General features: G+C 49.0%; 1 protein-coding gene and 1 long non-coding RNA gene across 11 annotated transcripts in view; one reads left to right on the forward strand and one right to left on the reverse strand.

Moving 5' to 3' along the window:
* Positions 1-12,572, reverse strand: part of LOC310695531 — a 31,611-nt gene extending 19,039 nt beyond the window's left edge. The window contains exon 1 of one of the 2 annotated variants that reach the window (XR_014520125.1): positions 12,057-12,572. This is a non-coding gene — a long non-coding RNA (uncharacterized lncRNA). The remainder of the gene's footprint in view (positions 1-12,056) is intronic. The other variant, XR_014520126.1, reaches the window with a different exon arrangement.
* Positions 1-20,756, forward strand: part of SSH2 (slingshot protein phosphatase 2) — a 129,997-nt gene that overhangs the window by 91,889 nt on the left and 17,352 nt on the right. For 7 of the 9 annotated variants that reach the window (XM_083479755.1, XM_083479756.1, XM_083479754.1 and 4 more), the window contains 8 exons: positions 342-445; positions 2,075-2,139; positions 9,803-9,924; positions 12,881-12,949; positions 13,356-13,421; positions 16,187-16,381; positions 19,284-19,377; positions 20,293-20,421. In XM_083479755.1, the coding sequence (XP_083335881.1) occupies positions 342-445; positions 2,075-2,139; positions 9,803-9,924; positions 12,881-12,949; positions 13,356-13,421; positions 16,187-16,381; positions 19,284-19,377; positions 20,293-20,421 (844 nt within the window). Of the gene's footprint in view, positions 1-341; positions 446-2,074; positions 2,140-9,802; positions 9,925-12,880; positions 12,950-13,355; positions 13,422-14,689; positions 15,159-16,186; positions 16,382-19,283; positions 19,378-20,292; positions 20,422-20,756 lie in introns of those variants that run through there. The other 2 variants (XM_083479758.1, XM_083479757.1) reach the window with 2 other exon arrangements.

Genomic DNA, 20,756 nt, shown 5'->3' on the forward strand with positions numbered 1-20,756 from the left:
AGGGTTGGACCCAGGTCTCTGTGGACCTGCTTCTCTGAGCACTGCACAGCACTGCTGCTTCAGGGTGATTGCATCATTATGATGACTGTGTGTGTGTAGGGAGGGAACTGGTGATGGAGGGGCGCATGTGAGCCCCACAGCCACTCTGCCCCAAGCCCCCCAGAGTGATAAAAAAGGGGGAGGCTGATTTCATGCCCTGTTCTTCCCCCACTTTGATGACAATAGTTCCGTTATTCTAGGTCCAGTACCTTTCATGCTTTCCCCCAACTGACTATATATATATATGAGGTTTTGTTCCCCTTTTAGCTAATTCTCTCTCTCTCTCTTTTTCTCTTTTGCAGCATCAGCGAAAGTTTTCTCACGGTAAAAGGTGCCGCCCTCTTCCTCCCGCGTGGAAATGGATCCTCGACCCCCAGGATCAGCCACCGGCGCAACAAGCATGCAGGTAACACCCCCCCCCTCCTTGTACCTTCCTCCCATCCCGGAATCAAAAAGACTCAGGTCTCTCCCTGGGTTTTTTGCCTATTTTGGGCTGCCCAGGAAAATGGCCTCAGGCTGATGTGCTCCAGCTGTTTGGGGTTAGAGTTCCCATCAGCCAAAAGAGCTGGAGGGCACCAGGTTAGGGAAAGCCTTTCTCTAAGCACTTGTATTTTCAGATTTTATATACATCCCGCAAGCATACAAAGGAATAATTCAGTACCACTCCTTCAGTAATAAGTGGTGTCGTTTTCCCCTCCGCATTGTCAAAAAGTAAGATCCAGCAATATAGTTATCTCTTGTAAAGTCTAACCTTCTACTATAATTAACACCCTGAAATTATGCTTTACCCACAAACAAACCATACCCAAGTAATACTGAAATAAAATTAAAACTCATTATTTTACTTTCTGTAATTATACAGTATAATCATTGTGAACGTTCTGCGTACAGCTCAAGTAAACAGGCTTTTTCAGATGATAGCCTGTTTTGGAACTGTTTACTAAATCGGCGGCGTTTCTTCCTTTAAGACTGTTTCCCCAAACCAGAAAAGGTCATATGTTAACATTTCGTTTTACTGTTCCAAAACATTATGAGCCTACAACACCTTTCTATAATGTGGGGCGAGGGGAGCCTTGGAGCCAGTGGGGCAGGTTTGTCTGTAAAATTGTTCAGTCGTTAGAGCAGGAGACTCTTAATCTCAGGGTTGTGTGTTTGAGCCCCGTGTTGAGCAAAAAGATTCCTGCATGGCAGGGGGTTGGACTAGATGACCCTCGTGGTCCCTTCCAACTCTGTAATTCCATGATTCTTTGAAATATGGCCCCTGGTGCCTCCCCCAGGACTCTCCCCGTTCATACCCTGCTCTGCACCTTTCTTGGATGCTGTTCCCAGCCTGGAAGGTCTTCCTGAACTGTGGTGGTGCCTCTGTGAGCATTTGCGGCAGCCGCCACCTGAGGCAATTATATCCGTTTGCCTAATGGATGGGCTGGCCCCAGTGAACTGTCCATGATCCAGAATTCCACTCACCCAGGGATGTGTCCACAGCGGCGGGGCAGTGTTGGCCTGGCTTTGTGGTGAGGAGGAATCCTGGCAGCCTCCGAAAAAAAATCTCTCTTTCCTTTGCGGTTTGAAGATGGGGAGGCGGAAGAATCTTGCTGCCTTCCCCATCCTGCAGTTCTCTGCATTGTCATCTGCACGTGCCAGAGGACCCAGGGTTCAGGAGGAGGAGATGGTAGCAAGGCCTTGTAAGCAAAGCTGATATTTGCTGGACCCCTTCTCCATGGGCCTTGAAGCCTGAACATGTAAATGTTTGGGGTTTAGAGGAGAGATTTGTGTTTTGTTCATTTGATTTAATGCTCTCATATCCCACCTTTTTATCCAAGGAGCTCCAGGCAGTGTATACATAGTTCTTCCCCCACTCCTCATTTAACCCCCACAACAACCCTGTGAAGTAGGTTAAGCTGAGAGGTAGTCGCTGGCCCAAGACCGCCCAGTGAGAGTTTCATGGCCAAGTGGGATTTGAGCCTGGTCTTAGACTGACACTCTAAGCGCTGTACCAAACAGGCTCTGCACCTTGATCCTTCCTTCTCCATCCCAGGTGACCTCCAGCAACACCTCCAAGCAATGTTCATGCTGCTCCGTCCAGAGGACAACATCAGGCTGGTAAGTCTCGCACACATGTCCTTTCCTTGCTCTGTGGCTGACGCCTTAGGGTGCCTTGCTGTAGTAAAGTGCCCTTGGCGTCTCATTCCTCCTCTCTGTGTGCCTCCCCTCTCTTACGGCTCTTACTAGGGAACTTGATACACAGTGCTGATACACACCTCCTTTGAGAGGTGTGGAGCTCAGAATTCAGAACCTTGGGAATCCCTGTTCTTAAAGCTTCATGGTTGAACTCAGCAAACAGGCAGGCATCTTCTCCTGAAACTCTGGGAACGGTAAATGAACAGAAGGCCCTGGCATTCAAAGCAGGGGAGGGCAGTCAGTGCCCCTCCTGGCCCTTTAGCGTGAACAAAATCAGAACAAATTAATGCAAATAAATACATCAATAACCACGGAGAGTTGGAAGCCGCCAGCCCACATCTTCCTGGCAGAGTAGGTATTTGCATACAGAAGACCCTAGGTTGGATTCCTGGCATCTGTGGTTGGAAGGATCTCTGAATCAGGGGGTGGGGCAGACCCCTCCCTGGCCTGAGAGACTGTGGAGGGCAGCTGTCAGTCAGAGGAGATGCTGCTTGGGCTAGATGAACCCATGTTGTTCATACACAGCTTCCTATGCACTTTTAAGAGGATTAGACAAATTTAGGGCAGGTGCAGGCACCAGTGGCTTCTCGCCATCGTGACTATATTCTCCCTACAGTGTTTGGGGCCTCTGAGAACCAGTTGAGGGGGCTCTCAAGAGGGGAGAGAGCTGCTCCTGCAAGGCTCAAGTCCTGCTTGCGGGCTTCCCTTTGGGGCATCTAAGTCACCACTGTAAATAATAATAATAATAATAATAATAATAATAATAATAATAATAATAATAATAATAATAATTAATAGTAATTTATTATTTATACCCTGCCCATCTGGCTGAATTTCCCCAGCCACTCTGGGCGGCTCCCAATCAAGTGTTAAAAACAATACAGCATTAAATATTAAAAACTTCCCTAAACAGGGCTGCCTTCAGATATCTTTTAAAAATAAGATAGCTGCTTATTTCCTTTACATCTGAAGGGAGGGCGTTCCACAGGGCGGGCGCCACTACCGAGAAGGCCCTCTGCCTGGTTCCCTGTAACCTCACTTCTCGCAATGAGGGAACCTCCAGAAGGCCCTTGGTGCTGGAGACAGGAGACTGGACAAGACGGACCGCCCTGTGGCCTGATCCAGATGCAGGGCTCTTCCCATGTTCTTCTGATTGTTTGCCAAATCCTAGAACAAGTTCATATTCCCACGAGCAGCGCAGAGTTGAACTATGGGACCTGTTTGCACGGGAGGCAGCGATGGCCACCAGCCTAGATGTCTTTAAAAGAGAAATAGGCAAATTCATGGAAGAGGAGAGGGCTACTGATGGCTCCTAACCAGGCTGGCTCAGCTCTGCCTTCACGGCTGGAGGTAGCGATGTTTCTGAATCCCAGTTGCTGGAAACCCCAGGAGGGGAGAGTTGCTCTTGTGCCCGGATCCTGCTTGCCGTTTTCCCATTGGGGCATCTGGTTGGCCACTGTGAGAACAGGATGCTGGTCTAGGTGGGCCTTGGTCGTGATCCAGCAGCCACTTCTTAAGGAGCAAGTCATGACCCCATCTTCCCCCCATCCCACCCAGTCTCTTGGCAAACCTCTACTGGTAGTTAGTGCTCATCGGGTGGCTGGGGTGTGCTCCGCTCCGCCGCCGGCTCCCAACCGATCAGCAAATCAATTGTTCTGCGCTATCACTGGCGGCTTTGTACATTTTCCATGGGTAGCTTTCTTGGGTTATTTTTGATAAATTGGGCTTTCAAGCAAGGAGAACGAGGGGTCGCAGACGGGGACAATGGGGCCACTTTGTGCAGTACCAAGTTGGGAGCGCCAAAGTCATGCCGGGGTCACTCTTTGATCATCCGCTCCTGTTTGCGCTGGGCGGGTGTCAGTCGATACTCGGAGCTGTAGGGGTAGCGGGAAACTTTTGAGTGGCCAGTCCCTGGGCAAAGGAAGGTCTTCTTTCCTTGGATGCCCAAAGAACTGACTTGATTTGCGATTATTATTTGTTTTGTTTTATTAAAGAGTGTTAAGGACTGGCTTTGAGAAGACGGTGTTGCCTCCTGGTCAAATTTAATTACCTCCATGTATAAAAGCGATAGAAGAAAATGGGTACAGGAAAACTTTTCCTCCTTTTCTTGTACAGTGGTACCTCGGGTTACAGACACTTCAGGTTACATAAGCTTCAGGTTACAGACTCCGCTAACCCAGAAATAGTATCTCGGGTTAAGAACTTTGCTTCAGGATAAGAACAGAAATCGTGCTCTGGCGGCGCGGCAGCAGCAGGAGGCCCCATTAGCTAAAGTGGTGCTTCAGGTTAAGTACAGTTTCAGGTTAAGTACAGACCTCTGGAACGAATTAAGTACTTAACCCGAGGTACCACTGTAATTCTAGAATTCATGGACATTGAGTGAAGCTGAGTGCTGGAAGATTCAGGATAGATAGAATAAAGTACTTCATTCAGTGTCTGGGAAGTAGGACTTCTTCTCCTGCCACCTGCAACAGCCAGAGGCAGAATTCATTTCTGTTTGTGCCATAAGAGAGCATCACTTCCTGGGCTGCCATGCTCAAGGCCATTAACAACTCAGGACTAGGTTGCCTGAAAAGACCCTCCCTCCTGTCTGCTCCCTGTAGACTTGTGGGATCACCTAGAATCATGGGAGAGAAATTTTATTCGTGGCACCACGCCCTGCAAACATCACAGGGCAGTGACCCCAAAATGGTCATATGTGATGCCTTACCCACCAGATGCTTCAAATGTCATTTAAAGAGATTTTCCTTTTCCCCCCAGCCCATAAGAATTGACCTTGTTGTTCCTGGAATCCTGTTTATGTAATGTAATGGTGCTTTTTAACATGTTGTTTTTGTCTGCCACTAAAGAGATTTTTTTAAAAAAAAAAAAAAAAGCTAAGCAGTTTAGAAGTGCTTTTATATAGATAATAAATATACAGAGCAGGCACATTTAGATGAGCTTCAGAACTCAGCTTTCCTTGGCAGGAGTTGGGATTTATTGATTTTCCCCTAAGCATGCCCTTTGATCTGTGCAGCCCTTCCGAAATCCAGGGATGAGGCCCTTTCGGAGGAAACGTTTGTCCTTTCCTGGATTATGGAAAAAGTGCTGACGTTGGTCAGAGCCTAGAAATGACGCTGAACTCTGTGGTCCAAGCCAGCTTTCCAGTTTAGAAATAGCCCCGGTTAACGGGCAGATAACAGTAGGAAGTTGCTATATTTACACTCGGTTCCCAAACTTGAGTAGGGTTGGGGAGGGAAGAGGATTGAGAGAGTGGTTCCTATATGTTGAATCTGCCCTGTTTGCTTTTCCTGAAGAGTAGTTTTTGGTGGCCTTTCAGGACACAGTAGTGGAGATCTGGGTCTCCAGAAACCTGTAGTGCTGTTTTGAGTCGTCTCAGTGCATCAGGAGACGTATGCCTATAGAAAGACTGCTTGCTGGGCAGGAATCATTAAAGCAAAGTGTGGACTTCTTGGCTAACATCTCTTGAGAGCACCTGCTTCCCATGCAAGAGGTCCTGGGTTCAAATTTGGTTTAAAGGCACCCTGGGTATCAGGAACGGAAAAGGCCTTTCCCCAGGTCTTGGAATTCTCAGCCAGAATATGCAGAACGGATTTTGTATCATAGAACAGAGAGCTGGAACGGACCCCCCCCAGGGTCATCTAGCCCAACCCCCTGCAATGCAGGAATCCTGGCCAAAGAACCCCTGACAGATGGCCATCTTCACAAGGGGCGGGAGATACCATTTCATAGTAAGGGGTAAAAATGCCCCCAAACCATTGGAGCCTTCACTTTAATTTGAAGGCGGTTCTTGGGTTGGCAGAGCAGAATCTGCTGTTCTGCTATTTGCGTGAGACTTGCACATGGCAGCCAACCAATCAATAGCTTTAATCAGGCCAGTTAAATTAGTTCATTTGTTTTTTAAACCATGGGAGGGGTCGAGTATGCTGTATCTTAAGCCCCATGGGGATATGCATATGCTCAGACAAATTTCAGAAGTTTTGCTGCATAGGTTTGCAAAACATACCTAAGCAGCAGAACCTGGTGGGCCAGTCTTGTGATTGGTACAAGCAGCATTTTTAAACCTCCTGGACTGGAGGCCCCGGGTCCAAAGCCGCCTCTTTGAAGGACACCCGACAGCGAGCAGGGAGAGGAATGACTCCTCCTCCTGCCAGTCCTAGAAATTTGCTCAGCAAATCCCATTTCGGCAGCTCGAGGGCAGGCCGTCCCCTTTGGCCTCTCCGGGCTCTGTTTAGCGGTGATCTTATGTCAAAACCACCCTGCTAATTATTGCTGCCCAGATTGGCTTAGCAAAGCAAATTAGATTACGCTAATCCACTTGATGCCAGACAGGCCGCTGGAGAGCCAGCAGGAAGCTGGAGTCCATATAGAGAGTTAAGGGGAAAGAAGCTGCGTTTCCCATTTTAGCGTCTGCTGGCTTCATAGCAGGACATGCCTTGCACTGTATAAAGCCCTGGCGGATCACTTGAAACCAGGGGGTTGCCAACGTGGTGCCCATGGGTGACTGCCTGGCCATCCATACTGTCTAACATACCTGCAAAAGGTCTCAGTAACTACCCCCTTCTTTTAAAAAAACCCCAATGCACAAGAGGGGCTTTTTGCTCTTACTGCTTAGTTCCTGTTTGCATGAGTGGCTCAGCTTCTCCCGCATTGAACATACACCCCACCCCTAAGACATGCCCATATTTCATTGGGAGCCAGGATTGGATACCTGCTCTCCCTTCCCTTCTGAGTAGAGGAGTGGTGTAAATGTCCCCATCAAGGAGGGGAGGGCAGGCCCACTCCAATTTGTGGTCCCATCTCTCTCTTTTTTTGCTCTTTTATGGGTGGCAGCTATTATTCCATGGGGATGCGGGTGGCACTGTGGTCTAAACCACTGAGCCTCTTGGGCTTGCCGATCAGAAGGTCAGCGGTTCGAATCCCCACGACGGTATGAGCTCCCATTGCTCTGTCCCAGCTCCTGCCAACCTAGCAGTTCAAAAGCACACCAGCGCAAGTAGATAAATAAGTACTGCTGCGGTGGGAAGGTAAACAGCGTTTCCGTGTGCTCTGGTTTCCGTCACGGTGTCCCTTTGCACCTGAAGCAGTTTAGTCCTGCTGACCACATGACCCAGAAAACTGTCTGTGGACAAACACCGGCTCCTTTGGCCTGAAAGCGAGATGAGCGCTGCAACCCCATAGTTGCCTTTGACAGGACTTAGCCATCCAGGGGTCCTTTACTGTTTTTATTATTATGCCGTGCCCTCATGTGCCCACTAGCTAAAAAAAAGGCCAGTGGGGGAGAGGGCTATCAATGGCTACTAGTCAGGGTGACTGCACTCTGCCTGCCTGTTTGGAGGCTGCAATCTCCTGAATAAAAATTGCTGGCAATCACAGGAGGGGAGATTTGCTCTTGCGCTCAGGTCTGGCTTGTGGGTTTCCCACTGGGGCATCGGGTTGGCCACTGTGAGAACAGGATACTGGGATAGATAGGCCATTGGCCTCATCCTGCAGACGCTTATGTTCTTAAGGCTGACACTAAAATATTTCTGCCCCTTCTGGTTTTCTGTGCCACCAGTGACCAGATGGGTTCCTTTGAAAAAGCCCCCAGCAAGTAGGATTTGCAGGATCACCCCTTCTCCTATTTGGCACCCAGTTTCCCAAGTTACACTGCTGTTGGACATGCATGCTCCATTTTGACCCTTGTGGGACAGTTGTACCCGCTGGCAAGTCAAAGGAAGTACAAGTGTTGTACAATAAAACCACGTACTCATTTGTAACTGAAGCTGGTGCTCTGTTTTGTCCCACAGATCTGTAGGGAAAAGCCACCGGGTGTTGGGGGCAGATTTCCCATGCCTTCCTGGAGAAAACCACGGTTTCTAGCTCTCCGCAGATGGAAGCTAAGCCACATAAGACTCTCGCGGGGTCTCTGGGGCGGGATTTGTTCAGGCAGGGTGTTTAACTTGCACAGTTTACACCGGTGCCGGAGTGCCACTTCCTGTAGCCTCGAGCCTGCCTTGGAGGAGCCCATCCAAGGTTTCAGGCCCCCCTCCAGGGCCCTCGCCTTCAGGAAATTCTTAGAGAAGAACCACGACTATTTAGCAGAAGCGGTTCTTTCTGTGGTTGGGCTGCTCTGGGCAAAATAAAATCCACACACCCTAGATGGGCCAGTTTGCATAATCAAGACGTCCCTTCTGCGGCAATGCCATGGTTCCTCTTGCAGTCGGTGAGGTCAGAAAACATCAAGCCGAATGCAAATGTCCCGGGAGTCGAGCTAGGAGGCTGTAAAAAGAAAAAGGATGCGCCGAATGCCAGGGGCCCGCCCCACCCCTGCCCGGGGGCATCTTCAGGCCACACAAGGCAAGTTCCTCTTGGCTTCTTGTAAGCGACTTGCGCTGCGTGACGCTGGCTTCCTGGCATGCCGCGTCAGCGCGCGTACGTATCTTGCCGACTTGGCATCAGGATGGGGAACCAGACCGGGCATATATAGTCTTCCTTGTGCTGACTCAGCTCCTCCGCAGTCTGGAGCTGAACCTCTCCGGCTATTCTTGGTCCGTACAGCCAAGCGCCCGTCGCCTGTTGTTCATAGGCAGGCTTATTTCCTATCGCAGAATTGTAGAGGTCGAAGGGGGAACTCCAAGGGTCATCCAGCCCAACCCACTGCAATGAAGTACATGAAGCCAAAGTTTTCCTCTCTGATCATGGGGGAAGTTGACGTTTTCTTGAAGGATGGAGGGATTCTCCAGGGCACGTCCAGAGGTTCGGAGCAGGTACACTCACACACACACACGCCGGTTGAAGCTATTCCCTTTATCCAGCAGCTCAAAAAGACTTCTTGTCATTGCAGCAGTCTGGGGTTTTCAGCACCCCACCTGTGTTGCAGAGCAGTAGGGAGATGAGTTTGGGATGCCGCATTGAACATCCCGAGATAATCTCATGTTTTGGGTTTGTTTTCATTGTTTCTTTTTAAGAAGAGAAAGCAAGCCTCCTGGCTGCAGAGCGAGGTTTGAAAGGCCACGGATTTGATGCAGTCTTAATCGTATCTCAAGGAGTTTTCTGCGCTGGCACAGACTTGGTTCCTCCACAGGCACCAGCAGTCTCTCAGATGCCCTGTTTTTCAGGTGGCAACCGTTTTGCAGACATGCACAGTTTAGGGGATTTGGTGGGTTCTGCGTGCTCTTGGCTCCCTGGTCTTGAGTTAATGTTGATGCAGAATTGCTGCCCACTGAGTCACTGTTTTCTTTTAAGGTGGCACCCTTTTCCTGCCAAACGCTTCTTGCTGACCTTCCAAGTCCTTTTCCCGTGGGCTTTGGCTCGTACTGGGAGACCAGTGGCAGATGCGGCTCCCCTCTCTCAGGCTGGCAGAGGTGCAGGGAGCGCCATTGCTCTATGGCAGAGCCACCTTCATTGCAGGCAGGAGGTCCTGGGTCCAATCCCCAATGACATCTCCAGGTGGGACTGGGAGAAAACTCCCTGCCTGGAACCCTGGAGAGCTGCTGCCAGCCAGTGTAGACAGCAGTGAGCTCAATTGACACCCCGCCCCAGTGTAGAATATGGAGAGTGGGCGCTACAAACAACTGAAAAGCTTTTCCCCTTCTTTTCCCAGGCTGTGAGATTGGAAAGCACGTACCAGAACCGGACTCGATACATGGTGGTGGTCTCAACTAATGGTCGGCAGGACACCGAGGAAAGCATCGTCCTGGGAATGGACTTCTCTTGCAACGACAGGTATGTGGTGAATCGGAGTGAGAGAGCTGACCAAGATGTGCAATTGTTATCTTATTTTTTTTGCAAGTTCTCCAAGAGGGCTGTCAGATCATTGGCGGGTTTGGAGCTGTTTCCCTCTGAAGGACGGGTTGAAGCATTCATAGGATCACAGAATTGTAGGGTTGGAAGGGACTCCAAGGGTCATCTAGTCCAACCCACTGCGCCACAGGAGTCACAGCCAAAGAATCCATGTTGTCTAGGTTGTTGTCTAGAAAACAAGGGCGCTTAAGAGGGAGCATCACCAATCAGGTCCTCAGTGTGAGTGCTGGAGGCTTCCCACAACAACAACAACCAAAGTGGTGTTGCCACAGAGCACAAATTCCTAGTCCTCAAGGCTGTGAAGCACGTTGGTGCAGCACAAATCTCAAAGCAGGTGAGATTTCAAATGAGCTCAAGTGAAAATTTCAGCGGTACCTTGGGTTACATATGCTTCAGGTTACAGATTCCGCTAACCCAGAAATAGTATCTCGGGTTAAGAACTTTGCTTCAGGATAAGAACAGAAATCATGCTCTGGCGGCACAGCAGCAGCGGGAGGCCCCATTAGCTAAAGTGGCACCTCAGGTTAAGAACAGTTTCAGGTTAAGAACAGACCTCCAGAACGAATTAAGTACTTAACCAGAGGTACTACTGTACTTCATTCTGGTTGTGTTTTTTTCAGAAATACCATTGAAGGATAACATTTATTACACATGCAACCCTGTTTTCTTTGTTGAAAACCACTCTGAGCTCGATTTTGTGTGTGTGTATGGAAAAGCAGCATACAAATAAAAGGATGAATGAATGAGTAGCCCATCTTTCCTCCAAGGAGCTCAAGAATGGTGTACCTGGGTTTATCCCCACATCAACCCCGTGGGGTAGTTAGGCTGAGAGGGAAAGATTGGCCTAAGGTCACCCCACTGAGCTTTCGGACTGAGCAGGGATTTGAACTCTCGTCGCCCAGGTCCTGGTCTGGCACCCCTGCAAAACCCTGGCCCTGTTCCCTGCTCTGTTCCAGTTTGGGCATAAAGTGGTTCGGCCCAGTGTCCGTTTCTGTTTGGTCTTGGTGTTGGTGGGTGGAAGAAGTTTTCCCCATCCCTTCCAGCCCTGCTTATGTATCTCTTGCTTGCTTCCTCGGACACCGAATATCCCTCCCTTCTGACCCACTGAGTATTTACAAACCCGATTTAGCCTTGTTGCTGGGGGCTTTGGTGGAAGTGGGAGGTGGAAGAGATCCCTAAAAATATCTCCAGTCTCTTTGGGAAGCTGCTCAGACGTGCCCTTTTTCTCCTCGCCCCCCCCCCTTCTTTCCATGAGTTAATCTCATTTCCTACACACACACGTCTACCTTTAAGAAAACCTCCCCTGATGGCTGGGGGTTCTTTTTGTGGAGGGGGTGGGGTTGTCAGCAGACTCTGCCTGTGTGTGATACCTTCTCTGTTGGTTAACCATTTTTTTAAAAATTACATGGCTCCTTTCCAACAAACTGCATCCAAACTGACAGTGGAAACAATACCGATAATGTAAAGAATAAGAAAAAATGTCTGTGCATTTATCTCTCTCTCTCACTGTCTGAGTCCTATTGTTTCCTCCAGGTTAGAGAAAAGTTTTGCCTGGTATTATTGTTATGTAATAATAATAATAATAATAATAATAATAATAATAATAATTTATTTCGACCCCGCCCATCTGGCTGAGTTTCCCCAGCCACCCTGGGCGGCTCCCAATCAAGTGTTAAAAACAATACAGCATTAAATATTAAAACCTTCCCTAAACAAGGCTGCCTTCAGATGTCTTTTAAAGATAAGATAGCTGCTTATTTCCTTCACATCTGAAGGGAGGGAGGGCACCACTACCGAGAAGGCCCTCTGTCTGGGTCACCTTCAAAGGTAGCCCCACGTAGAGCTATGAACTCATGAAAAAGTGGGGAAGGGAGAAAGGACCAGTAATTAAATCTTCCTCCCGTCCCTTCATTCTTTTTGTGGGAACAGAAACCGACAGCAAGGAATTGAGAGAGGCTACTCAAGGGGCAATTGATAGGCTGTTCATCATTCGTTCTCTACCTTCCACACAGAGAGAGCGCTTATCACAAAGCAATAAAACAGTCTGAGCCTACCAGGATGAAAGCAGGGAGTCCTTTGTCAATGTCTCTTGCACGGACAAAGACATTGCAGGAGGTTCCTGGCTGTGGGGAAAGGCACCGATGAATAATGTTGTGATCCTCCAGGTGGTCACCGTTGTATCCAATGCTAGTCCAATTCAGAGTAGACCCATTTAAAGTATTGGCCCAAACTAACTTGGGTCCTTCCATAGAAGCTTAGAATTGTAGAGTTGGAAGGGACCCCAACGGTCCTCTATTCCATCGTCATGCAAAGCAGGAATCTCAACAAGTTCATACATGACGGGTGGCCATCCAACCTCTGCTTTGAAACCTCCAAGGAAGGAGAGTCTTGTGGGAGTCTGTTCCACTGTGGGACAGCTCTTGCAGTCAGAAAGTTCTTCCTGATGTTTAGAAGGAATCTCCTTTCCTGTAACTTGAATCCATTGGTTCGAGTCCTACCCTCCTGAGCAGGAGAAAACAAGCTTGCTCCATCCTCCATGTGACAGCCCTTGAGACAGCTATCGTATCTCTCCTCTCAGACTTGGCAGGGGGTTGGACTCGATGGCCCTTGTGGTCTCTTCCAACTCTATGATTCTATGATCCTATCATCCAGGCTAAACATCCCTGACTCCCTCAACCATTCCTCATCAGACTTGGTTTCCAGACGCTTCATCATCTTGGTCTCCCTCCTCTGCACACCTTCCAGCTTGTCAATGTATGCTGGAGTCTGTTCCAGTGCTTTAAAACGTCCATCTCCCACAGGCCTTCTTTTTCTTTTTGTAAAGGATTCTCTTGCAGAGTTTAAATTGCCGCCCTCCCCTCTCTTTTGTTTCCCACAGCAGTGTTTGCACAATGGGGCTGGTCTTGCCACTCTGGAGCGATGCCTTGATTCATCTGGATGGTGATGGGTAAGAGCCTGTGATTGTCTGGTTTTTGTGTTGCTATGAACACGCAAAAAGGCATCCGGCCCTCCTCTTCGCTCTCCCTCCCTGCCCCGCTCTGCCCCGCTTTGCAATGCAGGAAGCGTTAATGAGTGTGACCTACATGCATGCAAGTAAGTGTTACGGAAGGCTCTTGGCCAAGTGTTGAACCATCAGGCAACTTCCAGTAAACCCTGACCCCCTTGTCATCCTTTTGAGGCAGGAGGGCAGCCTGAACCAACATCTGGCCCCCTCCAGGTGTTTTTGGCTGCAGCTCCCCATCAGCCTCAGCCAACATCTGGAGGTCCCCAGGTTGTCCAGGGGCTGCCCTCTTTCACAGCTGTCTTTGTAGAATTGTGTGACTGAGTGTTGTCTCCATTTCCCTCCTTTCCAGGGGCTTCAGCGTCTCGACAGACAACCGGGTGCACATCTTTAAGCCTGTGTCTGTGCAAGCCATGTGGTGAGAGAATTTGTGTTCCTTTATTTTTTTACACATAGTTTATAGAGAAGGTTTTTGGAGTAGGAAGGAAGAAGTACTCTCAGAAATGGAGGCTCGCGAAAAGCCCTTGGAGGCTGGAACGATCCTTGGACCTCTCTTGGGTGTTCATCTTTCAGCTGCATTATGTAGAAGCTTGGCTACTCCAAGACTGATGTCACTGCTTTTCATTTGCGCTTAGGTCAGAACTGGTGCTCTCCAGAATGATGGAATGCAATCACCATGGGCTATCTTCAATATACCACCAGTGTTGTGTTATAATAATAATTTATTATTTATACCCTGCCCATCTGGCCGAGTATAGCCAAGGCTGCAAGTTTGATCCCCGTACGGGACAGCTGCATATTCCTGCATTGCAGGGGGTTGGGCTTGATCAGGGGTCGGCAACCTGCGGGCCATGAGCCACAAGCGGCCCATGGGGGCAGTTTGACCGGCCCATGAGCGCCCCATGAGCCGCCTGCTTGGCGAGTCCCCATGCACTGCGCTAAACCAGCACGGTGCAGGGACTCACTTCCGTGGCACCGGAAATCACGTCTGCACATGCCCAGCTGCCAGAAATCGCGTCTGCGCATGCCCAGGTGCTGGAAATCGCACACGCGGGATCCAGCCCACAGAGAGATCTCCACAGGACTTGACCGGCCCAGGCAGGTATAACCTTGCTGACCCCTGGGCTAGATGATCCATAGGGTTCCTTCCAGCTCTAAAATTCTATGGTTACCACGGAGCCCTCTGTTACCTCTGAGTTGGTTGGTTGGTTAGTCGGTTGGTTGGTTTTAGAGCCCTTATATTTGTTTACAGCTCTAATGTCCAAAAGAGTAGCCTAAATACAAGCATTTATAACCAGAGTCCCCTTTCTGCGGGGTTACAATGTATTTTAAAAAGACACGACATACAAGGAAAAAGGGAGGAGGACAGAAGAGAGGAAAAAGCAAACACAGGTGCCAGTTCCTAAAAGTAAAGTATTGGTTATTGCATTGACTAGCTGGAATGGGGGAACAGTTCAAGGTCAGGAAGTTGCCAATGAAACTGACCTTTCAGCAGAGCGGCCTAAACTCTGGGTGATGTTTATAAGGGATTCTCTTTGGCATCCGAAGAGCCAGGCAGAGCTTTATATGTCCAGGTTTTGCCTGCTAAGCCTGCCGGATAATCCTTCTCCTTTATAGGACAGCTCTCAGTAGGGTTCTTCTAACAAGTTTGCGGATTCACTGACTCAGGATCGCTTTCGCTCTTTCGAAATGTGTCACCCGTTGAGCTTGCGATGTATTTGTGGGAGAGCTCCATGTCTTTGCTTTTAACCTAGATCCTTCAGGTCACGGGCAGAGAGTCAGGACGCCAGCTCAAAACAGGTGGAGCGGCTCCTTCTTAGAAAGCGTCTCGGGACATTTTTAAATGACAGCACATCCCGTGATGGGCTTCAACCCATTGTGGCTCCCTTCCGAGCTCAACCGCTCTCAGGAAGGGACGTAAACATGGGGACATCATGGGGACATCACGAGAGCCAAAGGGGCCCGTCTGGCCCAGCCTCCCATTCTCTCAGTGGCCAACCAGATGTCTCTTCTGGGAAACCCACATGCAGGACTTGAGCACAAGAGCCAATTCACCTCGCTTGCCATTCCCAACATTTGCTGCCTGGGACCCTGGAGGAGGAACAGAGCCACTGAGAGCCTTGCCTTCCATGCCGAGGGAAGAATTTGGCACCATGTGAGACTGGACATTGCCTGTTTGTGTGCAGCGTGTGTTCTGGGCTGGCTGTCAGGCTGGGCTTTGGAAAATTGTGGGGAGGAGAAGAAAGCCCCCCCCCTGCCCCACCAGAAGCTTACTAGGAGATTCATAGAACCATAGAATTGCAGAGTTGTAAGCGGCCCCCAAGGGGTCGTCTCATCCAGCCCCCTTCAATGCAGGAATCACAGCTAAATGCAAAACGAAGCAGCATTTGCTACATTTATTTTTATTTATATATAATAAAGTGATTGCATTCTATGAAATAGGAGGAAAGTGGTGGTGGGTGTGGTGTGAGTTGTAGGTGTAACTGGAGAATCCAGTTATTGAGCGTGGGGCTCCCTTCTTGCTCAGCTCCCCTATAGGTCTCCTTTAGAGGTGCTCTTACCTCAAAAGGTGGAAAAAATATAGCCAATACTAACAGCCAAGTGTTGTCGTCGTTTACTTTTTATTTCTAATTTTCAAAAGTGTACAAGTTGATGCATACTAATAGCCAAGTGTGATTATTTAGTGGAAAGCAAAAGACAAGTTTTGCACCATATTGTTTGACTTCGTTGATTATATAGCACAATCAGAAGGACCTCCCAGCAGAGAAGCAGCTACAGTACTCATTTATACCAATAACCAATAAATGAGCCTGGCTGCGTCTCTTTGGAGTTCAGGTACCTTTGATGGGCTATATGATTGACCAGACATTTCTGTGAAGCAACAGAGAGATCTCCATTTTATTTTATTTATTTAATAAAATGTTGCATGTATTAGGAAAAGTAGTTCCAAATTATTATTTTTCCTACTTTGTAATCATGTGTATTTTATTTGGGTTGATACAGTTTCTTTTGAAAATAATAATAATAATAATAATAATAATAATAATAATAATAATAATAGCAGTTAAGTGTGTCATTTCTCCCTGGCTCAGCTGTGGGCCCTCTCCGTCCTCTGGCTGTTCCTGATTCCCTGACTTCTTTCCTCTGCTTTTATTTTCTCCCTCCTCCACCTGCTCCATCCAGGTCTGCCCTGCAGAGTCTCCACAAGGCCTGCGAAGTGGCTCGCATCAACAACTACTACCCGGGGAGCCTTTTCCTCACGTGGGTCAGCTACTATGAGAGCCACATCAACTCGGACCAGTCCTCAGTCAATGAATGGAACGCCATGCAAGATGTCCAGTCCCACCGACCCGATTCGCCTGCCCTCTTCACGGACGTGTGAGTAGGGCTGGGGACGGTTTTGATTCCTTACCTGTCTCCCACCCTAACGTCCCGGGGCAGGTTGCAGCCATTCCAAGGTGCAACATTAAAACAAATAACAGTCACAGAAGTCAGAACAGACCTGCTGGATCAGGCCAGTGGTCAGTCTAGTAGTCCAGCATCCTGCTCTCTCAGTGGCCAGCCAGGTGCCCGTGGGAAACACACAAGCAGGATTTGAACACAGGAGCAATGCTCTCCCCTCCTGCGGTTTCCAGCAACAGGCATTCATAAACATTGCTGCCTCTGACAGCCATCAAAAAAGGGACTCTGAGTGTCATCTAGTCCCAACTTCCTGCAATGCAATTGATAGGGTGGGTCTTGGAAAATATACATCTCGGATGTCCAAGGTCAGCGGGTTTGAGAGCATGCTGGTTTCTCTGCCAGCCTGTCTCGCCTGTCAGCTGGGCTTGTTTTGCAAGGCCTATCCCACAGCCAGCTATAATCTTTCCTCATCATTGTGATTCGTTCATCACTTCTACATCATAGAAGTAGTTTCAAAACACAAAAACAGCAAGCACTTTTGAAACAAGATTAAATCCTTGACAAAGTGGATGTCTGTGGCAAAGTCCCAGTTATCCATTGGGGGAACAAAAATGTATTCCCTTGCTTCTGGCAAGTACATGTGCCGGGCGCCTCCAGTCGTATCTCGACTGGGGCGCTATTCCACAGGGCAGGGGCTGCCACACTAAAAGCCGCCCTTCCCCATGTTATTGTGGAGCTGTGCGCTCCACAATACTGTTTATTACTGTTGGGTTCATTCTTTTGTTGGCTCTCAGGCTCAGCTGTGGCCACATTGCTTTGTATCTCTGCTGGTGGTCTCAGAGACATCCATCTAGCCAGGATATGTGTGTGTGTGCTTTGGTCTGATCCAGCCAGAGGCTGTGTTCACATACAGGACGATGGCATATATACATGGATGAGAGGTGTTTATTCATGGGCTTCCCAGCCCCAGAGTGCTACGGTCCTTGCTGATAAGCCCTGGCTATTTTTACCCACCAGCGATAAGGCCAGAGAGGCTGCTGGAATGCACCCGCGGGTGCTGCTGGCTGCGTGGTGCGTTCCATATAAGGAAGCGTAGAGCCTGTTACCTTTCCAAGGAAGGTGGAGGGGCAGAATTACTGGCCAGGCTACAGTAGCATATGCTGGCAAAATTGTGCTGGACCAGGACCTCTTCAGGCTGCAAGATGGCTTCTGATGGAAAGGCCGAGTGTGCTGTGGTGGTTGGTACATCTCACTGGAGTTCCCTGTCTGTCCTTGGCCCTGAGATTCAGTGGTGTAGCAGTCAAAGTGTCGGGCTAGGGCAGGGGTCAGCAAACATTTTCAGCAGGGGGGCAGTCCACTGTCCCTCAGACCTTGTGGGGGGCCAGACTATACAGTGGTGCTTCAGGTTACATACGCTTCAGGTTACAGACTCTGCTAACCCAGAAATAGTACCTCGGGTTAAGAACTTTGCTTCAGGATGCGAACAGAAATCATGCGGCAACAGCAGGAGGCCCCATTAGCTAAAGTGGTGCTTCAGGTTAAGAACAGTTTCAGGTTAAGAACGGACCTCCAGAACGAATTCAGTACTTAACCCGAGGTACCACTGTATTTTGAAAAAGAAAATGAACGAATTCCTATGCCCTACAAATAACCCAGAGGTGCATTTTAAAAACACGCTGATTCCCAGACCATCCGCGGGCTGGATTGAGAAGGCGATTGGGCCGGATCCAGCCCCTGGGCCTTAGTTTGCCTACCCATGGGCTAGGGCCTGGGAGAGACCAGGGTTCGAACCTCACTGGCTGCAACCTTCAGCCAGTCACGTCCTCTCTCAGCCTAACCTACCTCACAAGATTATTGTGGTGGGTTAAATGAGGAGGGGGAGAACCACCTTGAGCCCCTTGGAGAAAAGATGGGGTATAAATGCAATATATAAGTGAAAAGAATGTCGGAAACATGCCGAGGCAGACCAGTCTCACACAGTATTGTGCTGAGGCTGTATTGCAGGAGTTGGTGGGGTGGAAGCTGCGGCTTGCACCGGCCCCAGCCAGCATGGCCAAAGGTCAGGGGTGCTGATAAGAGTTGGCGTCTGCAGGGCCACACATCCTGCCCCGAACCCTTGCTGTAAAGAGCTGTGGCCATTGATCTCGCCCATTCAATCCTTGTAAAAGAGGATGGATGAAGGTCGAAACACCTGTCTGGTGTGGTTTGCTGTGGAGGTCCTTCAGAAGGGGTTGGGGGCCTCAGGTCCAGGGGCCAGGGGAGGCCCTCGAGGTCTCCATCTCTGGCCCTCAGGACTCTTCACACCACACCCTTCACTGCCACTGTCCAGATGGCAGGTAGAGAAGGGCCTGGACTCATGCCTGTAGACTTCTGCATGAATTGCTCCAGCCACTTTTGTTGCCCCTGGCTCCACCCACCACTGGCAGGTGGCCCTCGGAATGTCACCCAGAACAGAGTGCGGCCCCCGGGATGAAAAAGGTTCCCCACTCAGCTTGAGAACTAGACTTGTTTGTTTTTATTACCCTGCTCTTTGGCCAAAACAGCACCCGGGCTAACTTACATACAGCCAAAATAAGACGGTCCCGACCCGCAGGCTCACAATTAAAAAAAGACATGGCACACAAGGGGAAAGGACAGGGAGGGAAGAGGAAAATCAAAACTCAGACCCCTATTTCTGAACAGTTGTTCCTAGATTCACCAGGGGAAGGAGGAGCTTTCAGCAGAGCCGATGGTGTGAGCCTGGCTTCGCAGCTCTCCCACAGAGGCAGTCGGAGGGAATGGGGCTTTTTGTCTTGAAGCCAATGTGTACAGTGCCCCCGCCTGCCCCAAAGACTTCTGAAACTTATTTTTTCTTCCATTTCTCCCCATGCCCCTGCAGCCCAACGGAACGGGAACGCACAGAACGTCTCATAAAGACCAAGCTGAGGGAAATCATGATGCAGAAAGATTTGGAGAACATCACGTCCAAGGAGGTGAGGAAAAGGAGGCTGGTGAGCTTGCCCCCCCCCCGATTGCTAAAGAGGGCAGGGAAAGCTGAGTGGGGTTTTCTCAGGGGGAGGGACACCTGGTTGCTGCAACCACATCCTTCAGTCCTATTCCCCATCCAGAGCTGCCAGGTGGAGTGGGGCATGTTGAATCTTTCAACTTTGAAATCCCAAAAATGAGGGGTGCTAAAAGCTTGCAGCATGGCTTGGTTTAGTTTTGCTTGGTAGGTGGAATATGTGCAAAATGGCATAGAAATCATTAAAAATGATTGCCAAGTACTCACAGTTATATATTAATTATTCTTTAGCATTACCTGACATTTTCAGAAGCCTAAATTAAAATTATTTGGTTTTCCAAAAGTAGTTTGTGTGCTTCTTCATCAAACGTAGACTTTAGCAAGTTAAATGTTGTCCAGTCACAAAAAACCCCCAGCAGATTTGAATTCCTCACACCCAAAACCATATTTTAAGTGAAGAATTTTGCAAAAAAAAAAAAAAGGTTTCACTGTCTAAAATGACAAGCCCTACTGCTGGAGAGGAGGAATCCAAAGACCAATTGCTGCCTTTTTACAGCTTTTGAGAGCCTGGGGGTCTGACCTTCTTGCTGTTGGAATTCTGACCCAACCCTTGACTCTTGCGTCTTTTGTCTTCTGTGAGTCTGGCTGCTCCTTAAATGTTTTGTTTGATTCCAGGCAAATTTCATAGAATTTTACAATTGGAAAAGTACTTGAAGGGTCACTGAGAAATCACAGCTAAAGAATCCCTGGCCCTTTCTCCTGGGGCCATAAGAGAAGGGAGGTGGGGGTCGGCTGAAGGGTACTGCTACCCCCCAGGGTGGGTGTTTGAGCGATGTAATAATGCACCGTCTCAAAGGCAGCCTCTTCCTCCTCTCTCCTCTCCAAGATCCGCACGGAGCTGGAGATGCAGATGGCCTGCAACTTGCGGGAGTTTAAGGAGTTCATTGATAACGAGATGATCGTCATCTTGGGCCAGATGGACAGCCCCACACAGATCTTTGACCACGTCTTCCTGGTAAGTGTTTTGGCACATGGCCACTAGGAATGCTCACAAGCTGCTCAACTTTACCTGCTGTTAGCCCCACCCTCTTAGAACGCCCCCCATCTGCTCTGCCATACAGACCACCATCTCCATCTCCTCCTCCTCCTTCTTCGTTGAATTTATATACTGCCCTATACCTGGGGTCTCAGGGCTGTTCACAGAGTAAAATCAAGATATAAAACCACAAAATACATAATAAGAATAAAAACAACCACCCAATAGCTCCCCCCTTATGCAAATACACTTAAATCTGGGGTGCAGTCGATGCAGATTACGCTGGAGCACAATAATATAAATTGTAAATAAGA

The sequence above is a fragment of the Podarcis liolepis genome, assembly GCF_965112155.1.
Source record: "Podarcis liolepis genome assembly, chromosome: 16".
Lineage (NCBI taxonomy): Eukaryota > Metazoa > Chordata > Lepidosauria > Squamata > Lacertidae > Podarcis > Podarcis liolepis.